Raw genomic sequence first — 19,487 nt, 5'->3', positions numbered from 1 at the left:
TGTGAGCCTGTACCCAGAATACAGTATATAGTTCCTGTCAACTATGCCCAGGAAAAATCATCTCAAACTGAAACAGGTGCATGAAAGAGCTATTAATTCATCGAAGGAAAATTTATCTCATTACCTAAAAGAACGTAACTGGTCAAGCCTAGCAAAATGAAGACTAGAGAGGAAAGTAACCTTTAGGAAATACCATGGTGATGAAAATCAATGTTTAAGCCAGCATACAAAATTATAAGAAGAAAAATATTGGAACTTGCCATGAACTTTCTAAGCACCAGAAGGGGGAGACTGTGAAATAACCTTCCAGAAAAAGCAGTGTTACATCCCTAAAAAAACCTGTTCATGCCTGCACTGTGGTCCAGGACACCTTTGATATCCTGAACTAAGAGCTCAAGTGCATCACTTCAAAATGAGAAACTGAAAAAAAGAAAAAAAAAAAAGAAAAAAGAAAAACACAGAAATTTATGTGCAAATACGAGAATGGACTCGTATCTTTTCCTCCAATTATAAAGCACACAGCACAGCATCAAGGTAGACAGGGAGTGCTACAAACTCTGATTCAAACCCAAAACAGAATCCTGCACTGGATCCCACATCAACAGACAAAATTATCCAAGCTTACCTGCTTGTCCAGAAATTCCCTGGTATCCTTCTCAATGTGTCCCTCATAAAGATTAGTTGTAAGACTCATTAACCCAATTTTAGACAGTCCAAAGTCTGTAAGTTTAATGTGACCCATGGAAGTTATCAGGAGACTAGAAGAAAGAGGAGAAGCAAAATAATGCAACACTCAATTGTTTCCCAAAAGGAACTAAAAATAAAAAAAAAAAAAAAAAGAAGAAGAAGAAGAATACAAGATAATGCTAAGCATATTCTCAGCATTACAGCTCCATCAAACACCTGGAACCTCCCATGCAACTGAACCTCACAGAGCTGCTAAGGCAGCCGGAAATCAGGCTGCCTTCTGCCATATTTCACCAATGCAGCAATAGCTTCAAGATAATATTTGAAAATATTCTTCCTACTCTTTCTCAGTGCCTGTCTGGTTCTGTATATCAGTAGCAAATCCCTAAAACTTCCTGCATGTTAGATGCCATCAAAAATCTCCACCGTTTCTAGCCCCCACATCCTCCTGCCCATGTAGAGAGCCTCCAAAGAACTGTCTCTCTTCCTCTAGCTTCTGAAGAGCTGAAGACTTACTTATCAGGTTTTAGGTCACGGTGAACGATCCCGTAATTGTGTAGGTACTCCAATGCTAGAACAGTTTCGGCAAAATACATCCTCGCCATGTCAACAGGTAGGGCACCAATGTTCTTGAGAAGTGTAGCACAATCACCTCCTAGAAAAAAGTTGCAAATATGGCACAGTGAAATAGCAAATACCAGTAACAAAGAACAGCTACGGGACTACAATACTAGGTGACTAGAGTGAGTTTCCTAAAGGCTTTGTATCTCAACCCTATTACCCCAAATTCTAAAACTGTCTCTCAACGCTGTCTTGAGCTTCAAATAAACATTAAAATCTTAGGAAAACTGAGATGCAGGTATGCTTGGTATGCCTGTTCTCTTCCAAAATGGCACAACACAAAAAACACCACCGAGTGCTGAACAGCTGAAAAAATAAACTGTGATTGAAGAGTAGAACTGAGACTCCTCTGGCCTCATCTTCATTATCAGTAAAACACATCAGGATAAACCTTCTCTCCAATGCACTTCTGTTAATTTCTGTATGGCTCAGGAAAGCAAGAAATATTTATCTCAAATAAATACAGTACATAAGTACAGATGCTGTTTCCCAACTGTAAGCAAGCCTTGAAGGAAGGACTGTTCATGACCATTTTGCCACTGTATAAATTTCTTTGCTTTCCACCACTGTGACAGACACTACTTCTGATATACAAGCTTCTTAAAGTAGTAAGCAAATACTAAGACTACTACCTGGCTCTCCCCATGCATGGAGAAGCAGCCACACCATTGGATACAATGGTACCCACGAAAATAAGTATGTGGGTCCTCAATTCAAGCTTCTGAAGGAATACTGCCCACACATTTCATTCAACCTTCATCTCTACTTGCAAACAGGCATTAATATTTTTTTTATGTCAATACATCTGTTGTCATTGCATTGATTTATCTGAAAGAGCACTAACACGATAACTATAAGTTTACTTCCCACAAACATTCAGTCAAGCAAGCCAGGCATAAGAAATTAGTTCTCTTCACCAGAGGAAATATATCACTTGCAATAAAAAAAATTTAATAAAATAAATAAATAAATAATAAAATAAAATAAATCAAAACAAATCAAATCAAATCCAGTAAGTAAGGAAAAAAAGCAAACAACAAAGCAGCACAGTATTTTTAAAAGGCTGGTAAGGAACAAAGACTGTGTCACTTGGTGATGTTTCTTAACTACCTTTCTCTAATGCCAAGCAAGTATGCAATGAATCTTGCCGTGCCATCACACAGGAGAGCAGGAGAATGTCTTTCCAGTAAGGACTGGAAAGCTCATGATGACTTCTTGACCCCTACAACTTTTCTACATGTGGCTTTATGTTTCCTCAGCTCCACTGCAATCATGCTGTGTTAGTCACAGAGATTCACAACTGGAGTACCTCCTTATACAAAACCATACTAGGGGCAGAATGACTCACATTTCTCCAGCTCAGCCCAAGCAGTCCATATACTCCTCCCTAAAAGGGCATCATGATCTCCCGTGCTGCTGCAGGGCTGACTGACCTCACTCGACACGAAGAAAGAAATAGCACACATAAGTTGTTCTTCCTCCCTATTGCAGTCAGAGCAGTGTGCTCATCGATGTTACACCCAAAAGTACACATCTTATAAGTCGCTTAGAAACTGCATCTTTTATAATGAGACTCATTATGTGTATGTGCTTTGCAGGTGTAGATGATGACAAACATACCTTCCACATACTCCATAACCATGCACAGATGGCGCTTGGTCTCAAAGGAGCAGAACATGCTGACTACAAAGGGGTTCTCAGCAAATGTTAAGATATCTCTCTCGACAAAAGCCTGCTGGATCTGGTTTCTCAAAATTAGGTTCTGTTTGTTGATCTTCTTCATGGCAAAACGTTGACGGGTGGTCTTGTGTCGCACCAAATACACCGCTCTAGAAAACCACATACCAAGAGCAAAAGTTCCATTTTCAGTTTGAACTATTTAAAAAACAAAAAACAAACAGTGGATGGTAACCGTTTTGAATGGATCCTGACAAGACATACCTGTGACTCTATAAAATCCCATCTCATTGCCAAACTCCCCTCAAAAAGGAGACCTATCATGCTTCCTTCCAAAAGCTACTCTGCCTTTTTGAATTCAGGAGCATTTTTGTTGATGTGACTAACAAGGAGATAATTCAGGCACAAATGTCACAGACTTCCTTAAGTGTCAATGCAATGAGGCTTGTATTTTTCAATACTATAGTCACTATTTCACTAAAAAACATCCAAAATATATGAAATCAGCATGATTTCTTTCCAAGCTCCATAAAGTTAATTGATGCAACACTGTCACAAGGGATTTCCTTCAGTATCTCTTACATTTCTATCATTTGCAGATCATTAGATTCCTGCACATTAGTAACACAGTTTGCAAATGAAATTTTCATCCGGTTTGCCTGCGTTTCTGAATCAATGCTTGCTTCCTTCTCTCTGGAGTATATTGCATTTAACATGGTATTGTGTCTCACAAGCAGCTGACTGTGAAATACACCCAAATATAAAGACAGGAATGAGTAACAGGAGAACTACAACATCTCCCCACATTTTACAAAGTTATTTTTAAATCACGGGGGCTGTGCAGAAATGTGACTGAAAACATAAAAAGCTTCTTGTCTAACAATACAGTGCTTCAAACCTGCTCCATTGTGTCTTCATAGACTAAAAAATACACCTACACTTTTTCCACAATTTAAAATAAAAACCAAGTTGCTGTTAACTAAGCACCCACTTCTACAAAACACTCAAGCACATGCTGGCTTAAGTTTTGTTGTTATAACCTACTGAATCACTATTCATAGTTATGGCCTAATCAAAATAATTCATAATGATTTATGAACTGCAAGGAGTTCAGGAATCATCTTTAAAATTCAGGATAAGTTTGGATGATCAGTTACAATTTTAACTGACCAGCTTCATTCTGTTTTCTTCAATGAATAAAATCTAATAGCACTCTTACTCCATTACTTCTCACATTATCCCCAATATAATTTTAGCATTTATCTTGGTATTTCAAGTGCTCACAAACAGCCACGTTACACAGATAATCTGAACACACGGAAGAATGCAAAACTATAAACAACTTCTTTCTCAACATTCCTGCTGCTTGAATGAGTCATCAAAAACATTTGCAACTACAGAATTTTACCCTCACAGAAATCACAGGACTTAAACACTTAGCATGAAAGGAACTGCAGGTAGGGTGCTTTGATATACAATAAAGAAAGGGGTACAAAATAATTTTCTCAGACTCAAAACAAACTATTGTTTAGGAAATTCCAAAATAAACTAAGTGACGATATTTCTCCTAGAAACAATGTTTTGGGAAAACATTTTTGTCATCTCAAGCCAAGGTACTGAAGTGTCTATATTTTACCTACCTACCACAAAAAGGTGCTGCAGAAATAATTACTACAAGAACAGATTTGAGGCCACAGCTTGGAAGGGCTTCAGCAAATTTGTGCCACAAAGGGATTAGGAATACAATATTCTGAAAGCTTTAACGTGGGGCAATTTATTTTTACAAGCAACCAATAATCTGGAAGCTGGATGCCAGTTCAGCACAACGTTAAGACCTTCACAGCCAGGAAATACTTCCAGGTACAGGGGGTACTGCCTAAGAAACCCTGAGAACATGAAAGAAATGGCATATCTCACAAGAATGCAGAAGACATCACAAGTATGGAACCAAGACCTAGGCAAAATTCTTTATACTTTGGACCCAACAGAAAACAGTAATTTGCCTAACTTTGTAATAACCCTTTACTGTGTAGAATGATAATAGTATTTTCTTTTAAAGCAAAGCCTAAAAAGCCCTACCCATAAGCACCGTTACTGATCAGTTTAATAGTTTCAAACTCTTCTTCAGATGGAGTTTTCTTTGACTGGACAGAGGCTCCACGGCTCTGGGGAAAGAAGACAAAAAAAAAAAAGGAAATTGAGAACAGAAGTGACTTCATTCTATACTTCACTCTTTTGTCCTTTTCTTCTTTAAGCAGCATTTACCCAAACTCAAACCATTTCTAAAGCTCTGGAGTCCTCAGTTTCAGGATAATCATCTGTATCCCTAGCAGCCTTGCAGATTTCCTCTGCAAGTACTTGCACAGAAAATCACTGGACTATAAGATTCAGACCTTTCCATAACTACATATTTAAAATACCGATAAACTAAAAAACTAGGGATCTTTGAAACCTATTGAGTTGTATAACTACATTTTTCCAGCAGTTGTAACTAAATTCATCTCTTTTCATTTCCCATCACGTTTTACAAATGCAAATACAAAGAGTTTCTCCAAACGATTTTTGTTTGCAACTCCAAAGAAACATCAACAAAATTTGATGATAAACGTCTGTTTGCATCTTTTATGCATTTCACCTCCACAGTAGAGATTTGCACGTTGTTATGAGTGTATACTTTAGTGCTTTTGAATGTCAGCGCTTTTTTTTTTTAATTTAAAATTCCACTGCGTTATAATTAATTCTTTATTGTAGACTACTTCTTTCCAGGGGAAAAAAAAATGTGCTAGACAGTATGAGTGTATTACTGCTTTACCTCGACTGAATCATCTGTCTCAGGAGTGTCTGGGCTGTCATAGCTATTCAGCTGGGCCATTTCTGAAAAGAAAGGGGAGAGATTACTCCTAATGATCTCAATCAAACACTATTCTCTTTGTTTGTACAAGACAAACAGGATTTTAAGAGGTGCTTGTAGATTATGAAGGACATACTTCCCCCCGTAAAAAGTCACCCCAATTATACAGTGCTAACCTTTAACATCTTGTAAATTGTAAGCGGCATTTTATATAAAGATGAATATAATTAATTGTCCTAATCTCAGCATCACTTACTGTAGATGGTTTCTACAATAAGTAAAAGCAACAAATGCAAGTTTAAGGAAACTGCCTGCTAGTTTATGTTAAAACCTACTCCATGCATAAAGATGGTGGCACCTCTGTACTCCAGAAAAGAAAAAAAATTACATTTCAAACAACCTCTCCCCATGAAATGTGTACGATTCTGCAAAATGCTGAGCAGCAGCAAACTGTGAGAAATTCAGTTAGTTTAGGCTACTCAGCTGTCTTAGGAGATGCTATAGACTTTACAGAACCAAATCCTACATTAGCTACTAGTCTCTAAACAGACATCATTGACATTTCTGGGTGCCCTCCTTACAGAAAGGAAATAAGGCACCTTGACATCTCCACACATTTCTAAAGAAAATTTGACTTTAGTAAGGGGAATTAGTGATGGAAAGGTTCTCTCCCATGACAGGGATCAAAGGAAAATTTCCCTTTAATGTCAGATTTCAACAAATGCTATTAAATTGCATTTAGCAATCTTTGGTAGAAATTTTCCCGAAGAGCTCTTCACTTGAAGTCAACCTGTCACTGTCATTCGAGTAAACACCGTAGAAGTTAAACTAGTCCTATCCAGACTACTAATTTATGGTAAAATTATGCTCTCTAGGGAAAACAAAAAGTACAGTTCAATCACTGAAATATTCTGCAGCAATCTCCAATCTCTGTCACACTTTCTATTGTTGCTGAGCAAGCCATGCATGCTCGTAAAACTTGTCATAGGAGAAGAGAGTAAGCTAGCAGAGTGCCAGACAAAAATATTAACTGTTGAATTCCGAAGTCAGGATCTTCTGGGGCTCTGTACATTTACAGCATATTCATTTTACTATATATAATTCTGGGACCTAGCAGAAAAGCTGCTACTTTCTTCTAAACATTACTCATACAGTGCCTGAAAAGCACTGTAATTTCATAGACCTTATCAGACTTTGTAACAGGTAGAAAGCAAATGTTTATGACCCCTTAAAAATGTATCAAATGTTTAAGTGCAATATCCAACATTTCTAAAACCCATAAAGTGTAAAATAAATCCTCTTCATCACAAACTAGATTTTCTCTGAGTATAAACTTGTGTTAATTATCATAAACTGTTTGAAAAAATATCTTTTGGGAGCAGAAATAAAAACTTTTATATCCAAGTGAACTACTCATTAACTGACATTATGTTTACACTGCATCTACTTTAGAAAATTGAAAATATATGCACTCTTCAGTGAATCATGCACCAATATTGTTGCTATTTTCACATGAAGTACTCAGTAACTATCAGGCCGTGCAACAAGGCACTCCTCCTCCTACTCTGATGACATACTGTGCTGGTTATAATTCACTCTTTTTTGGTTTCACTGCTATGCAAGATGTAAAAATACAGGCATCTCCACTTAAAAAAAGTCATACTAGTCCTGGTTTCATGGTCCTGGTCCCTGGGAAGTCACAACTTTTCCCAGTGAGGCCAACAAATGGGATGACCAAATCCTTTCCAACCAACCCACTAGTAGTCAGTCAGGCAGTGGCTGAACAGAAATAACAAGTGAACTTACTTTTACTGCCCAGCAGCACAGAGAAAGCAGTTAAACCATAAAGCCATTTTCTAACATTTTTTCAGCTATAATCCAAGGATACATTATTAACACCATAAGTAAAGAACTGTCACTGTTGATGTGTGATCCTTACCCCAGCAATGCTCCTTTGAGACAAGGGGCTGGAAAAGACAATCTAGAATTTGACAACAAACAGGAAGATAAGGACAAATGGCTTAGAAATTAAACCAATAAAATAAAAGCTTCCTTTAGCTATGTAGTGGCCAGGAGTCAGTATCTGGAGATTTGGTTATCCTTTCAGTAGTTTGGAGAGTACAAAACAGGAGTTCTCACCCTCCAGGGGATCCCTGGTAAGTCCCAGCTGGCTGATAATATAACGAGGAATGTCGCATTTAATTCCTTGCCCTTCCTTGGCATGGCCTTCTGCAGCTTCTAACAAATGGTAGAACTCCTCAGGATCAAACTCCTGCAGAAAGGTGGAGAGAAAGGGGTATGGGGTGTAAATGATTCAGCTTTACAGTTATGAAAGGTTTCTCTGACATTGGAGAGAAAGAGCATGGGTTGAATCATCTGGATTCCTCAGAAACATCCAAAGCTAATTCTGGGTTGAGCTGCAATGCTAAACATTTATAGTACAACAAGCAAGTCAATGCACTCCAACCTGTTCTGCAAAAACGCTATGCCTTTACAGCCTGGTGGACATCCACTGGCTTAGATTTGCCATTCAAAACATGAGAAGGATTGTAGGAATTTTATGAACCAAAACCAGACTATCGGATAATGAGGTCATAAAAATGCAAACATTAACCTGGATCCACCTCCTAATTTTGTCTCTGAGCTCTGCCATGAAAGGTGATGAGGACTGAGGTGCCCTCTTCTGCTGCCTCTGTCTGACAGAGGAGTTAAGCCAGTATGAACCTCTCCTGCTTTCAAATATCACTTCTGATCAAACCATTCACCTGTCCACCTCACTTTTAACTGTCCCAACCTTAGAAATAACTAATAGAATTGTTAATAAAATAGTAATTATTAGTCTACCAGCAGAGAATATTTCACTTTCTACGTAAGAAATACTATTAAAGGGTAAAGAGGAGATTATATCAGCTCAGGTTGGTGTACTGGATCTCTGAGGAAAGCAAAGGTTATAAGCAGGTATGATCATTTTTACTACACCAATAGATACAATTGGAAATAAAAGACAATATCTAGGTGCAAGAGCACTGCTGCTTAGAAGTAAGATCACTAAATAACCTTATTTCTGCCCTGCAAACTTTATTATTTACCATCAATGAGCAAAACTCTTCAAAAAATTTTCTTGTGATATGTGAGGGGAAAAAGGGAAGCAGCGAAGGTTATCAGAAAAGAATGGATGTGAGTATGGTCAGCGGTATGACAGAAAAGAGAGTACAGAACTGTGAACAAGAAAAAAAGTCAGAGAAAATGATGATATAAAGATATTTGAATGGCTAGAGAAACAGAGAAGATGCTTTTTCTTGATTACGCTAAGCAATGCTGCCTCAATACATCCATCAACCAAAGACAGTAACAATGCAAGAAACAAAGTTCTCTTCTAAATTATCTGGAAAAGAATTAGTCAACTATCTGAGAGGTGGAAGACAGCAGGGATCACAGAGGACTGTGGGAGAGATGTGATCAACAGCACTGCAACATAATTTAGAGAACAAGGTGGGAGGGAAGGTGGAGTCAGGGAAGGATTTTTCAAGATACAACTGTAGGGCATTCATTGGTGAGTAAAGGACAGAAGAAAATAAATGTCTGGTGACAAAAAAAAATCAAGCGTACAAAAATGAAGTAAATTCCACTTCTGCCTTCTTTGTAGTAGATTTATTTTATTATCTGCGTACAGTTTTAGTTAAATGGAGAAGAATGGTCCCTACTAAGGGGGGGGGAAGTGCTATCGAAAAACAATATGAAAAAAAACAACAAATTACATACTTTTCCCAAAAGATGGTTTCAATGATGCACAAAACACATGATTTTCTTGAAGCCCCAGAAACTCATAAACAAACATTCTATAAACAAATTCTATACAAACAAATGTATATATTTTATACATATTCTATATATTTCTATATATATCATATATATATACATCTTATCTTATATACATCTTTCATATTTATATATATGAATATATATTCATGTTCTATACATTTTTATACATATTCTACTGATTCTATAAAAAACCTTTCACTGTCCAACATGTAACACAAAGACTGAAGCCAAGTAGCTGAAGTTTAAAATAATTACATGCCTTCACTCCCATCACAACAATCACATCCATCCCAACCACTGCCTATGTGGTCAGTCGTTTCATTTACAAGGCAGAATTAAGAACGAGCTGTGTTACTGAAGTTAACATTAATAGTAATTCTTAGAACGTGTCTATAAATTCACAAACAATGAAGTTAAAGACTAGATTACAAAAAAATTATGCTACAAAATAAAAATAAAATGTAGTTCACAAGCTATTTAAATGGTAGACTATCCATTGCCATAGTTGTCGCTCTTTTATAGGATAAAAGGAACATTAATGCTTAAGTCTTCACGTCAGCAGAATTACATATATGGAAAAAATTGCTAGAAAGCCAATAAAGCTTAAAAAAATTGAAAGACTAATATATAAAGCCAAACATTATTTTTACACTTTAAAGACCAGCCACTGCATTTTCAAGGTTGTCACTACGTGCTTTGGAGTTCATTACTCATATCTCAATGACTTTACTGCTCCCACCTGCTCTCCTGCACTTTGCAGAACATGGGGTACAGAAGATAGTGGATGACCCTGGAGACCTATTGATCTGCAGCTAGAAGCTGACTTGAGTTTGAAAGTGCTTCCAGGTATAGAGATGAGTTCACAAAACTTACCAAGGCTTCCTGCCTTCCTTGCGCTATAGGGTTCCCAGCAAAGCAATCCCTCTGATGGCCATGGGTCAGGGCAGAGGAATTAGGGAACTCTCTGAAGTCTACTGGTTCACAGAATCTCAGCAGGTGTTTACAACAACTGGTATCACTGGAAAGGTTGGACCCCTCCGGTCCACCTTGCCAAAGAAAGCTCTGCAAAACTCATTTATCTTCTAGTGACTCCAGTGAGAAATGTCAACTGCGGGCACACTGCTGCCCTCAACCTGTTAACTACACATCTATACCAGCCACAGACTCCTAATTCAGCCACCTTGTGTAATGTCTCAGTCGGATGTAGCTTCTGTCGTTTTCACGTCCAGAAAAAACAACTAGATTGTGTGCTTGTACCTCTCACATAACGCAGGCCAGGGAATTTCATCCTGCTAGTTCACAAATTTCAACTGTAGGTTTGTGATACCTCCTCCAGCCCTCAAAAATTTTTTTGTGACTCTTCCCTACACTCTCACCAGTTTTTCAACATCCTTTTGAAATGCAGACACAGAACTGAGCTCTATAATCAATAATCACCACAATGTCTACACAAACCATACACTTACACACTCTTCACTGTACCTACTAACACCCTGAGGAATATCAGGTGGTGTGATGCTGCATGAAATGATGCCAAAAGCTACATCTGGCCCCTCAGACATAACCTTTACACTAAAACCCAACTAGCCACTGTTGCAGCTGACACTCCAATGTGAAGATAATTCCATATTAATGCAAAAGACGGGACTTTAAAAAAAAGAAATTATTTTTCATCAATGTTTTCATCAGAATTTAAAGTTTTCTCTTGAAGATCTTGTGTTCCTTATCTCCCCAAACACACACCAGACTTCAGATCACACATGTGCTCTCCTGAGAACCATACTTACCAGGCACTCCAGCAGGCGAGCGGGTCGTGCAATAATAATCATCAGCTTCTTCACAAGTTGGGTAACAAAGGCAACCTCTGAGCTCTCCGATCGCTCGTGGGCCTGTGGAGAGCAAAGGATCCCATTATGGTCCTAGCAGTGAACTCTTCATTTTTATATGTCAAATGCTGATCACAGAGGAACCACCAGCTCAGTAACTGCAATTCGGCAGCGAAGGCATGGCCGAGTCAGGTCAGGCTGCAATCTCAGCTCATTCAAGGATACCAAGTTACATATAGCTTTGCCATTACAACTGACTGTTTTTATCACGCAAGAGAAATTTCAAAGGCTCTATTTGCATTATATCACCCATCAGTTACATTAGATATGATGTGGTTTTTGTTTTGTTTTTAAATGAAAACAGCAATATCGATTCTTCCAATTTTACCATCCATATGATACCAAAATCTAGAAAATGACCAGCAGCTACACATTTTTAGGCTGTGCTTTCAGACGGAATTTGTACTACTTTTGTTCATATTCATGAAAATCCTAAACTTATTTTCTTTTGATTTAATTTCATAAATCCTGCTGAACAACTACAGCATTGTATTGAATGCTCTGTTGTACCAAGCACACAAGCAAAGCAAAGAACATATAGAAAGCTAATTCAGAGAATTTATTCTCACCCACTCTTTTTAATTTACTGGACTTCAGTACAAATTCAATGCTTAGCTTCAAGGTTAATGTGTGTGTGCGTGCACAAAGAAGGGATGTCTTTTTTATAACAAAAAAATGCATTAAAATGGGTAATGTAAGAAACACGGGCAAATTTGACCAACAATACCCACCCACCCCTCAAATTACTCTTTTTTGCTCAAATACAATATTGTTACAAGTCCTGGAACACAAGTAAAATAGTATTTCGTTATAGGGTGATAAAAGATAGTTCCAATGACATGAAAAAAACTCCGAAATGAAGTATAGCTATTGCTTTCCAAGGTCAAAAAATTAGGCTTTAGCACAGACACAAATTTAAAGTCCTGAACTTCACCAATGTGTTTATACTGACAATGAGCCAGTAGCTGCTTATAGGAATGATATTTTATCAACATGAATGCAAGCAGAAAGAAACTTTAAGGTTCATTTAGGATTGTTCATTAAACCATCTAAGAAAAAGAAATATACTGTTGAGAAACCAAAACACAGTCAGCCACCTAAAAGAACAATAAAAACACAGAAGCTAGAAAAAGGCAGCATTTTTAAATATATGTAATTTTGTTACCAAACCAACAAAATTATTATTTCTCATTTTGACAAAGGTCAGAATAAGAAACATTACTTCAGCAGTGATAAGGTAGTGCTAGAATTTTAACCTTGAAGAAAACTACATAAGTGCTAGTTCATCATCTACAAACAGTATCAGAGATGCTTCCTGGTTATAAAAGTCTTCTAAAGAATATTTTGAAAACACTGAAATAAGTTGAGATTTTCTTCTAAATAGTATTTTCTCATTGTAAAATAGAAAATGATGAAAATGAAGGTGATTAGTATTCACTCTGTGCCCCTTAATGCATTACCCAAACTTACGAGCTAAAATATGAATTCTATGAAGAAATTAATGCTTTCATAGCTGAAAAGCCATTCCAGATCACCAGGGGTTAGCTGCTTTGCCATGAATAAATAAAACATCGACAACTTTGTATTATTTGAAATATGAGCCATGCAATTGGAACGTCCTCTTTCTCCCCCACATAGTATGCAAAAAACAATATTTTTATTTATTGCATCTGTTTATACTGTTGAAGCAAACATCCTTTTAAATCAAGTCCTTTTGCTTTCTCTCTTTCTCATCTTCTGCAATTTAGGCAAATAATTTAAAAATTTAACTAACTTAATCAGGTGTCTGTTTTGAAAATGAAAAGCTAGACCATGACTGCCAAATGAGAAAGAAAAGCAAAAGAAAAGAAAAAAAAAAAGAGCAGAGTAGAGGATTACAAAAATCAAACACAACTTGTAACAGCCACTCAGCCATCATCTCTGCACAGCGCTGCTCTTCCAAGATCCTCAGCAACACTGCTTCTTCTTGTTTCCTCCCCTCACAGGATAGTCCAGACATCTCTACAGACGTCTTGTTTACCATCTGTCCCGATGACAGTATCTCGAAAGCAGACGGGGTTATATAGCACGGCTCTGCCCACCGCTTCCATGTGCCTTGGGATGATGCATGCCACCTAATTAGCAGTTCCCAATGACGACATGCTTGTCTGAAGGTTGCTGGTGTCATTTCAGGGTTCCCCCCCCCCCCGCCTCCAGAGGGGAGGAGGGAGAAGCTATGGGGTTGTGGGTAGAGGCTGATGCCATTCCTCCACACATTGCCAGTGACACAGGTACAGGAGGTAGCAACGGGTAATTTACAAACCGATTCCCTTATCTGAAAGACCCATCCGTCACTAACTGGAGCTACTGGGGCATGAAATTAAAATCACTGTCCTCCCCTGGGGTTCAGCAGGACCAATAACTGGGATATGCAAGTCACAACACTGTAATTGAGCTAATATACTGATGGAAACCAAAACAATAGACCTGCAATGCCAAGAACCAATAAATTTACGCTCAGGCTCACATTAAGAAAGCAATTCCAATCAGAATATCAATTTTCCAATGTGCTGTATCAGTCAACATAGTACAATACTAATTCCCTCCTCTTTGCTTTTGTTCCATGCACAGAAACACACCTGTAATTCTTCATTTCCTTACCTCCAACTGGCTTAACCTACACAAAAGCCATTCAACTTTTGGCTAGTTTTACCTTGTCTTTGTCATTTAGTCAATGGAGCCAAGTAAACAACTGACTATAACCTTTTACTTCAAAGGAGCTTGAGCTCCTGTTCCATCCTCTAACCCAACCCCTAAGGTAACAGATAAAGAATCAAATGCCCTGTTCTTTTTCATAAGTACTTTCTGTTATTTTTCAATATATTTTCTTTAAATGTGAAGTGTGGCATCCAAGTCCACGCTTTCCAAAATAAAGAAAATCTATTAAATTCATTTTTACTTCAGGATCATTTCAGTGATGCAATAAGCAATAGGTTTCTCTGGCTAAAAGACAATATTTCACGCTCCAAACGAGAAAATATCTCATTTGCCAGAACTAATGAGATTTGTTGGTATTTTATTACAAAAGCCAGGATCTAAAAACTTTAAAAGCTCTCTGGTTTGGCATATTTAAACAGCTCATTATTTACATACCCAATTACTCTATTTTATGAATACATTTTTACAACATAAAGTAGCCTCAAACTGCAACACATTAAATAGTTTTTTCTTTCTGTGGCTTGAAATTCCTGTGTGAATTTCACAGTAAAACTCTTATGAAAATCCATGGGTATTCCTGCCAGTTCCTGGCCCAGCGCTGCTTGTTTCCTTATTGACCAATAAATCATCTTCCCAGTCTTTCTGTATCTTGTAAAAATATAGCATAAAACTATACATCCTACTGGAAAGGCCAAAAACTATATATCCTACTGCAAAGGCCATACTACTGGCCAAGTGAAAGAGATTTTTTTTTTTTTGAGATTCCAGATGGTCTTATTTATATAAAGTACTGCTCTGCTTGATACCTTAACAAGGTAATCAGAGCTAAGGACCCTGCCCTAAGTTTGGGATACTCTAATTTCAACTCCAAGCTTCTGGTGTTTTAGGTGAGTCCTCAAAAAAAGTTTCTTGGGGTGTGGGGGATGGATTTTAAAGTATCAGAATATAACCAAAAGACAAGAAAATATGCACAGGAAAAAAAAAGACATGGAAGGAAATCATGGACCTTCCTGTGCTGGCGTTCATTTCTCCGTCTCCTTCTTCCTGCCCTGTTTTGCCTCCTTTGTCTCTCCAAGCTTTCCTTTCAATCATCCCTAGTCCCCCTTAGTTCCTAAAGTAAATTAATTACACTTGAGAACTTCTCTCACCCACACCCTGAAGAAGATGTTGAGGAGGAAGAGGTCAGAGCAGCCCCGATGTCAGCTACTGAGCAAGCAGAGGGATGACTGCTGTACCTCACGCAGTAACCGCTCGGTGACATTCTCCCCTGCGCTTGGGAGTAGCAGAATAATGAATACAGCACCAAAGGGAAAAGGCCACTTAAGAAGGTATATATTGAGGACTTGTTCTGAGGGAAAGGGAAGGAAAGGAAAAAGCATGCTTACCTGACCCACACCTTCTCTGAAATCCTGATCAACCTCTTCAGGCCAAAAGACAGGCCTGAAAGGGCTGAGTGGAGTGGCCAGACCTAACCTATCGCTCTCTCAATTTCTTAGGGTATAATAAATCACAGTCCACATACAAAGGAGGGAGAAAAGTCTGGGAGCAGGAGAATTTCAAGCTTAAACTATCCGTTATCAGAAGATACTTTAAAAGACACTGTAAAATACTCTGTAGACCCTTTGCACCCCTTGAAATGTAAGCTATTTTGCAAAACATACACATCCACTTCTAGTGAAAGCTTTCCAGCTTACAAACCACTGACCAAAGGTGCCTGGATTCCTTATTTCATAGCTTGTGTGCACAGGTACCCTGCTTCCAGACGCTGGAGATACAACATGGACCTAATGACACACGCTCATCTGGCTGCAGGAAACCCCTGCACCCTGCTTCCAGCTCCTCCACAGCAGCTTCAAGTCTTGTCAGCAACATGCAGCAGTGCTCACGTGCCTCTGTCAGCCCCTGCGCCAGCCAGCCCTGGATCCAGCAGCAGTGCCTGCGTGCTGCTTATGCTGTCCAAAAAGGCTCTGCTGCCACGCTTTCAGACACTAGAAAGATTTTCCTCCTTTAAAAACCATGAATCCTGAACAATTTCTTTGACTAGATGCAATTTCTCCAGCCCTGTATGCTGGAAGCTACGGTCAAACTCCCACACCGCATCCAAAGAACTCTACTTTTACCAGGAAACACATTTTTTACTATAGAAATGCATCCGCAGTGGTTACTGATATGCCACAGGCAGACAACCATGCAGGTCCTTGAAATATATTCTCTTCCTCTCTTGATCTGTCAAAATCATTCCTCATTCAGGCTTAGCACCACAGGAACAAACAAGAGTAATTTCTTTTTTCCCATGCATAACAAATATCGGGGAAATTGCAGCCACACTCATATAAATGTGGTAGCTAAAAACTTTAGTTAAAACAAAGGAAGATTCTGCAGTTTTCACAAAGCTTTTAAATACAGCAGTAGTATATTAATACAGTATTTTAATCTACCTACCACTTTCTAACGTCTGGAAAGAGTGGCAGAGGTGCACAAACTAGTGCAATTCATACTGGAAAACTGGTCAATGACATGTAAACACATCTTCATTAAAAAGATTAAGAATCATCACAGAAAAATTATTTCAGGGTCTGCGTTTCTTGGTATCTCAGCGATATTTGTTATCTGAGCCTGTGATCTTTATAAATCTTGTACTTTCAACTTGCTGTCTACTTAAATCAAAGCAGAGGATTAGGAAGATGTTCCCAAACAGAGGTCTGGACCCAGCAATAAGTAGTAGCACCAACTCTTCACAACAGCTATAGCATAAATTCTAAGAGATTTTTTGAAGTTAATATTATTTTAAAGGAAAAGAGTGATTTTAATGAGTAGCTGAAGCATACTGAGCACGCATTAAAATTGTGCCCCCTTGTGTATTTTCAAATGCTTTGAACACCACAAAACACATCGAAGTAGTAAAAAAAACCAAAAACAACCCCACAACTGGATTAGTTCAGCTCAAGAAAATCTTTTATGAAAAATTTATAGCAACACTACAAACTATGGTGTTTTCACTCCTTGAAGGCACTATTGTAATTAATAAGTCATTCAGAGTCTTGAAGTACATGAAAGAAAAGTTCAGTAATTTCCTTCATCTGTATGAACCCAATTTTCATAAATGGCAAAGACTGCCTTTGACTTACTCATATGCATATTTAACTTTCATACAAATGAAGTACACAGGTGAAGTGACTTGCTCAAATCTGCCCATGGTAGATCAACGACTCAGGTCTCCTGATACCCCCACCTGCTGCCCTTCCTCTGGAATTCATCCTGCCTCTCCTGAAATCAAAGCTCTGCCTTATTTTTTCAAGTTTCAATCAAAGTAATATATTCTACTTCTAGAGTGCACTTACATCCTGGAGAAGTTTCTCCAAGTTTTCCTGCAGCTCATAAAAGTACCGAGAAGTAATGAGACCTTCACGTGATTTATCTAGGCAATCTCTGGCCAGTTCAATAACTTGATGATGGATGAAACTTAGGACCCCATCTGCTAATTGCAGCACGTTCTCTGGAGCATTAGAGGCAATAAACTCAGCCAGCCGTTCTTCCATCTGCGCTGTGGCCTAAGAGTACAGAATAAACAAATTATTCTTAAAATTTTACTATCCCAAAATCTAAACATGAACAAGTAGGGTACTAAAGTAATATATTCTCAATCCCAAAATGCACTGGACTTAGAAAATAGTCCAAAATGCAATGATGGTGTTTTGCCTAGAATAAAATTATTATACCATAGGCAAGAATTATGTTCACAAGAACAAACAGCAACATTTAATGAGGACACACTTTTTGAAAATGGAAATGACTATAAAAATAACTTGGTTCTGAGGCTGCATTCCTCCCTGGGTCTCCACAATAAGGATGTAAGATCCAAGGCAGCTCTCAGAACTTGTAGGCAAGACCACGAAATCTGAAAATCATTGCCCCGAGCAATAGACAGACGTCATTCCTTTCAGTATAAGCCCCGATATCCTGCCACCAGAGAAACATCTATTTTTACTAGTGGTAAAGCAGAAAGGAATGACCGTATTGACAGCTCTGGGATAAATAAATATCTATGTTCCTTGCAGTGAAATGTTAACTCTCAAAACTTGATTCCAAAGATTTTAATATTCAGCTTTAAAACAAACAAACAAAAAATTGGAAATCAGAGGTGAGACATGAGATCCTTCTCAGGAAGTACTACAAATAAATACCGAGCTTTCTCACAAGTTCATTGAATGCGTTATTCAAAAAGTGATTCCTTACCTTTGGAAACCTTTCTTTGTACACATGATTCATCATTATTATTTCACTGTCAAAGGAAATTGGGGAGCGACCCGGGCTAGAGGAGAAAAGAAAGTACATCATCATTTACAGATATCACATCAAAACCCTCAAAAATCCAGTGCTGGTCACTGCCGCACTGACTGTAGCCCTTTGACTTCCCTTCAGTAATGGCTATATGTAGAACTTCAGAGGAAATCTTACCAAGCAATGGCAGTTCATAGCCCCCCAGAAGTGACAGCTAGCTCATCTAAAACTGCTCACCCTCCTGTCCGCACAAGAACTCAGGCAGACAACCCACCTATTTCCACTGAATGCAAGCCCTAACACACTAGCATGTTAAAAAAACAAGTGCATTCGTTAAAGGTGCTGTCACTGCCCATGTTCTCTTACTGCCCTCCACGGTAATGGTAGCAGACCTGCACAGGAAGAAATCCCTATTACCTCCAGAGTCTCTAGTGCTGGAAAGGAGCGGAGTAAAATGCAACAAGGACCTTGAGAAGACTCGCTTTCCTTTGTCTGAAGAACACCATGCTACTGGAGGGATGCACGAACAGTGTTATTCAGCTAAATCTTATATATAAATACCACAAGCAGTAGGAACAGAATACTTTCATGAGAACTGCACTCCCTTGGGCACGTTAAACCATGGATGCATATGCATGTATGCATAGGTTAGCAAGCAACTTCAAGGCACACACACACGCACAAAAAGGACAGTAAATCTTGACAAACTGCATTTATATCACTGTTTGGGTGGTTTTTAAAGAAGAGTTGCATCTCATTTCATCACATCTGATGGTATGCAATGCTCTGACTCATTCCACCACTGAGGACAGCCAGGGTGAGGTAATGCAGATAATCCCCAGCTACAGGATCGCCTACAGCATCTCATTTTTCTGGTGATGTTGTTTTAACATTCAAGACAAGCAACAGCTTCAATTATTTGGACCAATAATATGATTATTGTCTTCATGATTTTAAGAGCACCA

General features: G+C 38.3%; 1 protein-coding gene across 9 annotated transcripts in view; it reads right to left on the bottom strand.

The window, feature by feature from the left end:
• The window catches only part of MAST2 (microtubule associated serine/threonine kinase 2), a 192,528-nt gene that overhangs the window by 24,978 nt on the left and 148,063 nt on the right, over window positions 1-19,487 (bottom strand). For all 9 annotated transcript variants that reach the window (XM_040565047.1, XM_040565048.1, XM_040565050.1 and 6 more), the window contains 9 exons: window positions 18,478-18,553; window positions 17,583-17,792; window positions 11,446-11,547; window positions 7,976-8,108; window positions 5,798-5,859; window positions 5,065-5,150; window positions 2,929-3,137; window positions 1,204-1,342; window positions 626-758 (listed from right to left, as the gene is read on the bottom strand). In XM_040565047.1, coding sequence (XP_040420981.1) covers window positions 626-758; window positions 1,204-1,342; window positions 2,929-3,137; window positions 5,065-5,150; window positions 5,798-5,859; window positions 7,976-8,108; window positions 11,446-11,547; window positions 17,583-17,792; window positions 18,478-18,553 — 1,150 coding nt within the window. The remainder of the gene's footprint in view (window positions 1-625; window positions 759-1,203; window positions 1,343-2,928; window positions 3,138-5,064; window positions 5,151-5,797; window positions 5,860-7,975; window positions 8,109-11,445; window positions 11,548-17,582; window positions 17,793-18,477; window positions 18,554-19,487) is intronic.

This window comes from Cygnus olor, chromosome 8 (genome assembly GCF_009769625.2).
Source record: "Cygnus olor isolate bCygOlo1 chromosome 8, bCygOlo1.pri.v2, whole genome shotgun sequence".
Classification (NCBI taxonomy): domain Eukaryota; kingdom Metazoa; phylum Chordata; class Aves; order Anseriformes; family Anatidae; genus Cygnus; species Cygnus olor.
Note: the sequence above shows the minus strand (reverse complement) of the source record. Positions and strands in the feature narration are given on the sequence as shown.